This window comes from Pundamilia nyererei, unplaced genomic scaffold (assembly GCF_000239375.1).
Source record: "Pundamilia nyererei isolate P.nyererei 1_Seehausen unplaced genomic scaffold, PunNye1.0 scaffold00423, whole genome shotgun sequence".
NCBI lineage: Eukaryota > Metazoa > Chordata > Actinopteri > Cichliformes > Cichlidae > Pundamilia > Pundamilia nyererei.
Genome location: NW_005187824.1, coordinates 231897 through 243147, shown reverse-complemented (window position 1 = coordinate 243147; position 11251 = coordinate 231897). Strand labels below are relative to the sequence as shown.

Below are 11251 nucleotides of genomic sequence, written 5' to 3'. Positions count from 1 at the left end.
AAGGTTTGAGCAGATCACCTCTGCAGTTCTTCATCCGTCCACCAGGTGTCCTCAGTGCACCTGCATTCGCAGATCACCTGACCATCTGAGTCACCTGACCACCTGCTCCGTTTGTTTTGTTTTTTTAAAATCTTTCTTTTCCATCCATGTGATCTTCATCGGGCTCTGATCAAAATGAGTTTATTATAATGTCATTATTAATTTCTGTTTTCTATGTGTCTGTGTGTGTTTGTGGGCCTGGTGCCTCTGTCTGCCTGGACACTGATGACATCATGTGGTCCCTGTTCTGTGATTGGCTGATGTTTGTGTACGAGCTCGCAGACATTCAGAGAGAGTCACAGAGCTCCTGCTGATGAAGATAAAGATGAAGGTGTGGGTGCTGCTCCTCGTCCTCTCTTCGGTCCTCTGTGTCTCTGCTGATGGTGAGTCTCTAAATCACTCATTAACTCTGTTTTAATGAACTTATTAAAAATACTAGTGAGCAAATGAACTCTGTCAGAAGTCCGAAACAGAAGAGACGAGCACGCGCACACATTTATCACGTGATCGTTAAACTTCACCAGCTGATTACTGGGACACTGTTTGTCTAAATATGAGCTTCTCCACAACACAAACACTGAATAACAGACACTGAATAAGCTCTCTGTTCTCCTCAGGTCTCTACGAGATGAACTCCGTCAGCGGCTGTTCAGACACTGATGGAGAGGATGTGCTGATACTGGATGATGAGGTGGTCTGGTACGCAGACTTCAACAAACAGAAAGGTGTTGATTCTCTGCCAGCCTTTGCAGATCATCCACACTGGCAGGAAGGAATGTATGAAGAAGCTGTGGCTAATCAACAGATCTGCAGACAAAACCTGAAGGTGGCTCGTTCAGCTATGAAGGACTTCCCCAAAGAACTCGGTAAACATAACTCATCAACCGCACAGTCCACATGTAAAGAACAGAAGCACGTTTCCAGCTTGAGAGTAAATCCTGTAAATATTTCACTCTGTTAACGTGATGAAAAACAACAACAAGAGCTTTATGGCAGATAAATCGCAGAGATCCAGTTGTGACAGGCTGACAGGTTAGATCAGCTTTGCTGTCATTATCCTGACACTCAGGTGTACAGTATGTAGTTGGCTCACTCTAGTTTTAAATAACATATGATGCAAACAACAGAATAATGGTGTTATCCTGAGGTTAATCCAAGCTCACAAAGTGTCAATATTCACCAGATTACAGATATAAACCAGAACAAAAACACACAAAGATAATCCAAATTTGGTGAGTTAGTGTTATCTTAAAAAAAACAGCAACGTGTGTGAAATGATTGTTGAGAAATCTCCAAGTATTGTGAAGAAACAGAAAATATTTTCTAAGTTCATCTTTCTGAGTTAACTTCAGTAATTAGTTCCTGCAAACTATTAATGCGTTTTTTTGAGAAAGACATGAACAAACCTGAGTGGCCTTGCAAGTCGGTTCCTATCAGTCACGTATGTTATGACAGCCCCGTCTAGATCGTGGGACTTGTTAACCAGGGATGAAGCCCAGACTGCAGGTTTCAGGGGAAGATTTTACTTGCTAGAGCAACCAGTTAGATCTATTTGGACTTAAATAGATTTATAGTCAGATTCACACTTTATTGTTTCGCAAAAAGTTAGAAAGGGAATGTTTACAGTTTAGACTTTAACTGCACATTAAAAAAATAATAATCGATTCTAATGACTTAATTAACCCACTCTGAACTAATGGTGATGTTGTTCCTAGCTTTGGAGGAGAGAGGTTGGTGGTGAGAGAGGCCCTTCCAGTAGTGTAGGTGTGTTCCACCTCAGTGCTCTGTGTTATTGAAAATAATAAGGAAGCTACGATTCACAGGGAGAACCTTAAAAGGCTTAAGAATCTGCAGTCCACCTGGTAAATGATGGACGCCCAAATCCTTCTCAGAATCATAATCCAACACGGCGATGATGATGAGCAGAAATAGACGACATCATTCTGCTAAGACGTTGATCAGACTCATGTCTTTGATTAAGAACAAAGATGATCTACTTACTAGCAGCTCTGTTTAGCACTCTTATGTTTATGACAAAAGAATTTCTCTCTGGATAACTAAAAATCTTCTTCTCTTGTCCTATCTTATCTTAGTTTATATTATCTTATCTTATCCTATGGAAATATAATGCTTCCTATGAAATGAAATAGGGAACCTACAGTATGTATTTCCACTTTATCACATGACATGAAACCAACAAAAACAGTCTGTTCTTGCACATTTGTGTTTTTTCCATTTTCTCTAGAAACCTGAGTTCAGCAGCAGCAGAAGCTTCTGTTTCTTTCACAGTTTTTTGTTTTCTCGTGTTATTGAGTGCAGCCTGTCGCGCGGTGTTGTGAGCAAACTGTATGTGTTTGTGCACAGATGCTCCTGACAGTGTGGAAATCTACACTATAGTAAATGTGGAGATTGGAGTCCAGAACACTCTGATCTGTCATGTGACTGGTTTCTATCCTGCTCCTGTTAACGTCACCTGGAGCAAGAACACGAAGAAAGTGGTTGAAGGAACCAGCATCACTGTTCCCTTATCCAACAAGGATGATTCCTTCAGCCAGACGTCCAAACTGGACTTTGTTCCAAAGGGAGGAGATTTGTACGCCTGCACAGTGGAGCATGTGGCCCTGACCCAACCAGTTACCAAAATCTATGGTGAGTATATCAGGTTCAGTTTATTATAAAATGTACCAACAACAGTAATCACAAGGTGAGTTATACTCTAAGGCAAAGGCTGCATGTGTGCAAAGCAATGGAAGTGTGTTCAATGATCTCTAATAATATGATCTGAAATATAAAAACAAGCAGAAAGTGTTGGTCCCAGCACAGAGGCTGACTGTTTACAGATGTGAAGGTCCACGTCTCTCTCTGTCTCTGCAGAGGTGGAGGACATTGAATCCATTCTGGGACCTGCAATATTTTGTGGAGTGGGTCTGACTGTCGGTGTCCTCGGCGTGGCGGCAGGAGTCTATCTCTTCATCCGAGGAAGAAAGTGATGCTGATCGGTTGATGCTAATGTTTTAATAAATTCTGAGGCAGACACCATCCTCTGATGAACTGATTTTTATATGATTCATTACAAATGAAACATGTGGAGGAAAACTGTGGCAGCTGGTCCAAATGATCTCAGACCCTCCTCATCCTCACTGGGACGGATTATTGATGTGAAACAGAGAGTTTCACATCATTGAAGATTTACTGAGGAAACGTTGATTTCAGTGTGTTTCTGAATGTTTCTGTTGTGGAACGGTCTCATGCTGTATTTGGTGAGCTGGTTTTTCTTGTGTGCAGAATGAAGATGAAGCTCGTGACTTTTTGAATTAAAATAACTGAATGTTTCTTTGTGATATTAAATTCATTCTTTTTATGGAGCAGCAAAACTGAAAAACAAATAAAAATCAGGTTAAAAGAAAGGCTAAAAAACCTCAGGCCTCATCAGACTTCTATTTCCATTAATTGTTTCAAAGGTCTTGCACGGGAACCTGAACACATTAAACCTGATTACATTTTAAGAAAAGACTCAAACAGGTCACTGACTGAGTCGAACCACATGGTGACGGCGTTCTGAGGCAAACTTCCACAGAAAGGATGAATTCAACACAAGTTAACATTAAATCCCACTTTGATTAACAAACAGCGTGACAATAAACAGTGGGCACATTTTTCTTTAATTTTGTATTATAAATTCTCTTCCTAGCATGTTGTGATGTACTCAGCGTTAGCATTAATGCTGAGATGTGTTTTAGAAAAAATGCAGAACAAAAGCAAATTAAGATCAACAACAAAAAGGAACAAAGTCGGCGATGTTAGCTTACAGACTAAAAGCTGAGTCGCTACCAGTGTGGATGTTAATAACTCAAACATTTATTTTCATATATTGATAAGATGTGATTGCACAGGCTGTAGTGTAAGATGTTCTCAGCTTCCACAACCACCAGTCAGGCTGCAAAGACCCCCTGATTTGGTCAGTCAGATACTGAACAGTCCTATTGTTGACTTCACTTAGAGCTCAGAATGAAGCCTCCAGACTCCAAACTACTGGCTTCTTTCAGTCACCTCCAGGCCGCGACACACTTAATATTGTTCAAAGTCTTGTGTCACTTCCTTCTAAAAGAAACCGCTTGCTGATCATCTTCTCTGCTCTTCCTCCTCTGTCCTCTCTTTCTTACATCTTTATCACATTATTATTCGTTTCTCTCCCTGGAAATAAAGTAAGTGTACCTTTAGCCAACAGGACGAACTGAAACTGCATAAACACTGTGTGTGTATTTATTGATCTGTTAAAAAGTTTCATCTGAAACTACAAAAAAACGTTTACCCTCTCTACACTTGTTTGGAGCCAGTTAGATGCTGAGTATTGTCTCCACCACGTTAATATGTGAACCATGAACACGTGAGATGAGAAGTGAAAGAATGTGCTGAGGGTGTAAACTGTGAGCTGCGGGATGTTTGGGCGCTCTCTGGCTGACGCACACGAAAGGAAAGAAAAAAGGTTTTATTTTTTTTTATCTAGACTTCATAATATGTTTGAAGTCAGTCATTCCATTATTTATAAGTTAAATAAATGATCAGATTTTGGTCTTTTTCAGTATTTCAGAGGAAGTCTGTTCGAGTTAGAGCATTTCCAGCTGAATAAATTAAAGCTCATTTCCTGGTTTCCTGTCACAGATTTCTTCCTGGCAACAGATGATGCTGCAGATCATGTGACATGCGCTCTGGTTTTAGCACTGTGTTCAGTCAGACTGTCAGAGTTTGTCAGGAGAAATCAACATGGATTCATATTTTCTCTGCGTCAGCCTCTTCTTCATCATCCTCCACAGGGCAGGTATTATACATACACTCATCAACCTTCAATCAATACACTCACATGTGTGTTCAAAGAGTCAAAATGCATCAGAGATGTTTTATTGATTAAATGAACGTGACATATGAGCTGGGATTAGCTTTTTGTCTTTAACCTGTGATGATCCTCCTCTTCCTCTCAGAGCTGGTTCCATTTCTTCAGTGATTGTTTAGTTCACTTATTTTCATCAGCTGACAGAGTCAAATGAGATCAAACACAAACATCATTTGGCTACTTTGTTTACCTTTTTCACTTCTTCACATTAACCTCCTGGGACCTGTTCTATCAAAATTTTAAATGAATATCCTCATAGTTGGCTCTGATTTTTCATAAAAACAAAAATAAAGTAAAATCAAAATCTGGTAATTCTTTGTTTTTACAGTCAAATTAAAAATGCATGTTGTGGAAGAGTTCGGGTCTCAGGAGGTTAATAATGAATACACCAATCATCAGTCACTGAAAGTAACTGTTGGCCTCAGTGTTCAGACAGTTTACTGGACATAAACTTTATCATTTGTTATGATATAATATTTGTTTTGCACAGTTTTTCAATATATCACTTATAATTTCTATTTTGTTTTTAGTGGATGACGTCCATTATGAAATGTGTGTAATATTGTGATGCACTGATTTGCAACCTTTTACACTGGATGTTCTTCCTGACAGAGAGCTGTGTGTCCTCCTGGTCTCAAACCAGACACAGCCTGTACAAATGTGCAAACCTCAGCAATATTATATCATATCATGTGTTTATACAGCACAGCTGCACTAAATCATTAGCAGTCCCCATAGGGGGTCATGTGATTGTTGGAGTTTGCTGTCTAACGTTTAACATTGTTTAACATTGAGTGTTTACAATGTAAAGCACCTTAGCAGACTGCTGTTGTGACATGGCACTATATAAATAAAAGTGACATATTGTATTTGAAGTGATGTGACAGTGATGATGTTGCTGTTGTGGGGCTCCAACAGTAGCTGTGTGTAACTCCTGACAGTAGAGATGTGTGTGTGGGGACCAGCTCAGCCTGAGTGACTCTCTGATCTTTGTGTTTCAGATGGATACGAGTATTACACTTCATCCCGCTGCCTGTTTAACTCCACTGAGCTGCGGGACATAGCGTACATCAGATCTTACTATTACAACAGGATAGAGTATGTCAGGTTTGACAGCAGTGTGGGGACGTTTGTTGGATACACCGAGTACGGTGTCAGGGAGGCAGAATACTTTAACAAAGATCCTGCACAGCTCGCCGCAATGAGAGCTCAGAAGGAGACGTACTGCACACCAAACATTGACCTCTGGTACCGAAGTGTTCTGACAAAATCAGGTGAGTCAGTGTTTCTGTGGCATCATCGGATCATCATATAAACATCATCACACTGATGCATCATCAACACAACTCCTGCCTGGACCTTCTGCACAGTTTACAGTAACACTGCTGAAGGTTTAATGTGACACGTTCAATAAAGCTACACCATCTCTGCAGAGTGTCGGTGGTTTGTGGCGTCCTGCTTTAGTTTGTTGCAAAATTTACCAAAGTCATTTTCATGTTCCAGCGAAACCATTCGTCAGACTTCACTGGACGAAGCCTCCCATTGATCATCATCCTGCCATATTGGCTTGCAGCGTCTACGACTTCTACCCCAAATATATCAAAGTGAGCTGGTTGAGAAACGGACAGGAAGTAACCTCTAACACCACAGCAACTGACGAGCTTCCAGATGCTGATTGGTTCTACCAGACCCACTCCTACTTGGAGTACACACCCAGGTGAGTCTAGTTTGGGCCTGCTAACAGGACTTGCTGATTCTAATTTATTCTTGTAAGTTTTTAATGTTTTCTGTCACCTGCTTATTTTTTCCCTGATGCTGTGGAGCTTCTTCAGTCTCATGTCCACTTTCTCCAGGATAGTTCCAGCGTCACCTTCCATATTCATTTTCTCAATAAAACAGCTCTGGTCTGATCCTTGGGCGCCCTCGACTTATTTAGCTCAGTCTGGTCTGTGTCTCCAGCTCACTGACTTTCGTTTGAATAACATGAAAATGATCCACAGATGCAGATGTTCACAGCTCAGCCTGTGAAACCTCTTCCCTCTTTTCCTTCCTCATTCCTGCTACAACTAAATTCACCCAAAGTTCCCATTTCTCCTGAGCCAAGTGGTTTCAGCAGGAACTGTCTGAATTCAGCAGAGCAAAAAATAGGAAGTCCCCAAGGTTGTTTTTAACAAAGCAATAAACACGTGATGACAAATTCTTTGTTTTCACTTAGTGACTATGAACATTTCCCTACATGTTGATGTTTCATGTAATAAATTTCAGAGAATTCCTCAAACTGAGCCGGTGATGGACTTGAGCTAAAACATCATGAAGCTCCTGTTCTAAAGGACCAGTGCTAAAGACTAAGCCTTTACACCTGGATGACAGAGATAGTCGCTTGGAACACATTTCTACAAGATGTAAAATGAAGAAATGAACAAATCTTATGATTCCATAAAAAGCATTGAGGCTCCAGGTTCAAAATAATTATGCAGCCATGCCAACTAAACCTTCCTTTTGTTACTTCGGAGTGCTACAGCAGGAAATAGAATCAGGCTGGAAAACGAAAAGTCACGAATTGTAGTTCAGTGTGAGCGTCAGTGATGTTGGTTTGTGTTGTAGGTCTGGAGAGAAGATCTCCTGTATGGTGGAGCACGCCAGCCTGGAGAGACCTCTGGTTACTGACTGGGGTAAATACCTGTCTGTATCTACACACCTGTACACACCTGTGTGTCTGTCCACCTGTGTGACTCTCACCTGTGTGTCCTCAGTCCCGTCCATGTCCGAATCCAAGAAATTGATGATCGTTGGAGCCTTTGGGCTGATCCTGGGTCTGCTCTTTTTCCTGGCTGGAGTCATCTACACAAGGATGTGCAGCAGAGGTCAGAGCAGCACTCACACCAAACTGAAGCCAGTTCGTTACACAACATATGAGTTTGATGTTCATCAGCAGGATGATTTAAATCACAAACAAAGCATGAAAATTAGAATGATTAAGGGTCAGAGTTCAGAATCTCTCCTCTCTCTCTGATGTCCTTGGAGATTGTAGTAATAGTGGGGCCCCACAGGGCCCTGTAAGAGGAGATAAATCTGTGGTTCTCTCCGCTGTGTCACACCACAAACACGTTAGCAAAGAATTTCCAAGTTTGCAATGTTTGAAATCTCACAAACCCGTGGAAAATATGGCCTGCAGAAAAGGAAAGAGGATCCATGACTTCCAGAAGCTGATGGCCCGTCTAAAGGGTTTGTTCAGAGTCAGGATAACTTGAGCTAAGGGATGGTTGGATTGCTTGGATCAGTTAGATCGTTGAGTTTCTTTCTCTAATGACAGTTTCTGCCTCTCGGTCATGAAAGAAGTATGGCGTCTCCCCACCAGGCTAGCAGTGGTAACTCGAGAAGGAGGTGAAATACGAGTTTATAGTAAAAACCTCGGCCCAGGTTGAATCCAAGCGTTTCCCTGATCACTTAGGATCTTCACATTTGTAGCATAGGTGCATATACCAGGAAGGTGAGGAGTAGCTGTGGTGCCTGCCAGTATTACTTTACCAAAGCCAAAGTCTGAGCAGCATGAAACATTAGATCTGTGGCGTGTATCAGTTCAGCCTGAGTCGTCACTCTTTGACCTTTGACCCTTGCTCTCACTGTTACAGATGGATATACACCTTTGGCTCACAAGTTCAGTGAGAAGCAGCCAGAGGACTGGAACAAAGATGCTGCAGCTCTGAGCTTGTGGAGACCTCAGAAGGAGATGTTCTTCAAACCCGACTCTGAGCTCTGCTTCACAAATGTTCTGCCAAAGTCAGGTGACTCACTGTTTCTGTGACATCATCAGATCATCACATGACAGCTCAGGTCCTCACTGATTAATCAGCTCCTGAATGAACACCTGCACACTGTGACGCTTTCATCTGTGTGTTGCAGTAAAGCAGAGCCTGCTGGTTAGCTTTGCCACATGGGAAAATATTAGAGAAGCCATTACGTCATTTAGCACCAGACGGGGAGCAACAGCTGACAGCAGCTAGCAGCAGCTTTGGGTACAGCCAACAGTGTGGGTTGAGGGTGCCAGGCGTCTCTGGATTTGGTGCATTTCTTACTGTATTATGATTGCTGTTGAGACCCGTGCTGTCAGCTATACTTGTTACTGTAGTTATTTGTTTATCAGAACATTTAAAAGTGCTTAATAATCATGTTTTGTTCTTTTTCTCTGGTGTTAAGGCTAGGCCCTGGCTGTGTGTGATATACCAACTGCCTGGTTTCCACATCCTTCATATAAACGCTCATAGCTCGCTGCCTAAGACTTAGAGTCTGGGCCTGTTCAAGTAGTGCTGACATAACTGTCGTATCTGAAAGTCAGTTATCTAATTTTATAGTGATTAAAGACGTGGCAGTTGGTGGATTTAACGTTTATCACTCTGCTGTCCGAGAAAAGGCGGTGGTGTAGGGGTTAATGTAAAGGTCTGTGTTCAGGTCTTGTAGTGTAGTTGGGCTTCTTCTTGTTGCTACCACACCATCCAGCTCTCCTGGATTTCAGTGATATGATTATTGTCTCTGCTCATTCTCTCCATCTGTTGGAGTCTGGTGTGCTGGATCTGTGCTGTGTGATAAACACTGTACTTTATACTCTCTGGTTGACTGGTCCTCATGGGCCTTATGCAGGATGCTTCAGTTCATACAGAACTGCATAGAGCATAATGCACGACTTGCAGGTCTCTTAGTTAACTTTACTTACAGACTTTAAAAAACGTATAAATGACTCATCAGTGGAAACATTAGACCATTTTAGTTATAAGACTGTTTTTTTGTAGTCATTTTAATATGTTTGTCTGAAGCAGGTCTCTTTATAAACGAGACATCATGTATCAGTGGGACAACCTGTGTAAATAAAGCTTAAATAAGGTAAATTATAATTCCAGATTAAGAGTGAAACGTTGAAAAGCTGTGTGAGGGAGCCACGCAGCGAGGGAGGGATGCAGGAGACTGTGATGGTTTAAATTGTCATTATTATGTTTCAGTGATGCCGCTGATTGGTGTTCATGCCATGACGCCCCCTGGTGGTCATCATCCTGCCACGCTGCTCTACAAAGTCTACGACTTCTACCCCAAAAAGGTCGCTTCTGCTAAAGCGATAAAAGCAGCTGATTTGCTTGAGAAGACTTTACCAGATGAGCTGGAGCCCAGGTGAGTCCACAGCTCTGAGTGCAGGTACAAAGGATGAGGAGCAGATGGTTTATAAAGACACACTCGGGCTGCAGGGTGGCTTTATTTAAACCAGAAGATGAAACTGCCAGAAACATTGAGGGCTGGATCTCTGTGTGTAACCACACGTGTGCCTGCATGGTGAGCTCCTGTATGACAGGAAACACCAGTTTACATCAGGCTCAGTGTCAGGATTGTGATGTGGATGAGTCATTCTGGGCTTTTAACTGCAACAGTTTGTTTTTAATACAACTGCTTCTACATATTAGCAGTGGGCACATTCACAGTTTATAAAAGTGCACTGAGATTTTTATAAACTGTGATAACTGTGAAAGAGAGCAGACAGGACTAAGAGACAGAAACAGGACCACACCTATTTATCTACAAATTAATGACACAAGATGAGAGACCTGGCCTAACAATGTTTCCTCTCTCTGTGCCCCAGGACTGATGCTGGTTCCCAGTAGCTGATCCTGATTGTGGATTCTGCTTCTGTCAGCTGGAAGTAAAGCTGCAGCAGCTGGAAGCTCTGTGTTTGATCCAGGCTCTTTGAGTCAGGCTGAATGTGGACTGTGGTGGATCTGCTGGAGTCTTAATGTGTTTAGAGATTTCATCATGTGTGTGTGCAGAGTATTCTTAGAGTCTTTACACCTGTCTGACAGCAGGAGCCAACCAGGTGAGCTTCTTCCTGATGGACCTGAGCTGGAGGAAAGCCAGGTGTGTGCTGGGAAACTGAATCTTTTATTGCTTTGTTTGGCTGTCAGGCTGGAGGGGGCGGAGCTCTGTGGGTGTTTGTGTGTGTGGGACCTTCCAGTGTTAACAAACGCACACGCACATAGAGATGAACCCAGACTCAGACACTGTCAGCTGTTTGCTGGATTTTACTTCCTCATTCTTTTCTCAATAAATCTGTTTCCACAGTCATGTGATCAGTTTCTTCTTTCAAACCCTGTAATGACAGAGAGCTGTTTTGGCTCTGCGGTGTGGGCGTGTGTTTACTTTGCTGTTAATAAAGTTAAGCAGATCAAACAGACAGCACACGCTGACCTCTCACCTCTGTGAGCAGCCAATCACAGCAGGCCGAGGACTAAAAAAAAACAACCTTATCTCATCCTGACCCTGTCGGTGGATCCACGATGAAGC

The 11251-nt window shown here is 42.1% G+C and overlaps 2 protein-coding genes across 2 annotated transcripts; both read left to right on the top strand.

The window, feature by feature from the left end:
• Positions 1-282: 282 nt before the first annotated feature.
• On the top strand, positions 283-3372 carry LOC102209826 (H-2 class II histocompatibility antigen, A-U alpha chain-like). The gene is made up of 4 exons (XM_005753367.1): positions 283-422; positions 657-905; positions 2404-2688; positions 2914-3372. The coding sequence occupies exons 1-4, from the start codon at positions 353-355 to the stop codon at positions 3027-3029; spliced, it is 720 nt and encodes a 239-aa protein (XP_005753424.1). The 5' UTR covers positions 283-352; the 3' UTR covers positions 3030-3372.
• A 1048-nt stretch (positions 3373-4420) lies between these two features.
• Positions 4421-11026, top strand: LOC102209539 (H-2 class II histocompatibility antigen, E-S beta chain-like). Its single transcript, XM_005753366.2, has 9 exons — positions 4421-4525; positions 4702-4858; positions 5932-6204; positions 6434-6647; positions 7535-7602; positions 7684-7794; positions 8563-8715; positions 9925-10090; positions 10554-11026. The coding sequence occupies exons 2-9, from the start codon at positions 4804-4806 to the stop codon at positions 10573-10575; spliced, it is 1062 nt and encodes a 353-aa protein (XP_005753423.1). The 5' UTR covers positions 4421-4525; positions 4702-4803; the 3' UTR covers positions 10576-11026.
• Positions 11027-11251: the final 225 nt, after the last annotated feature.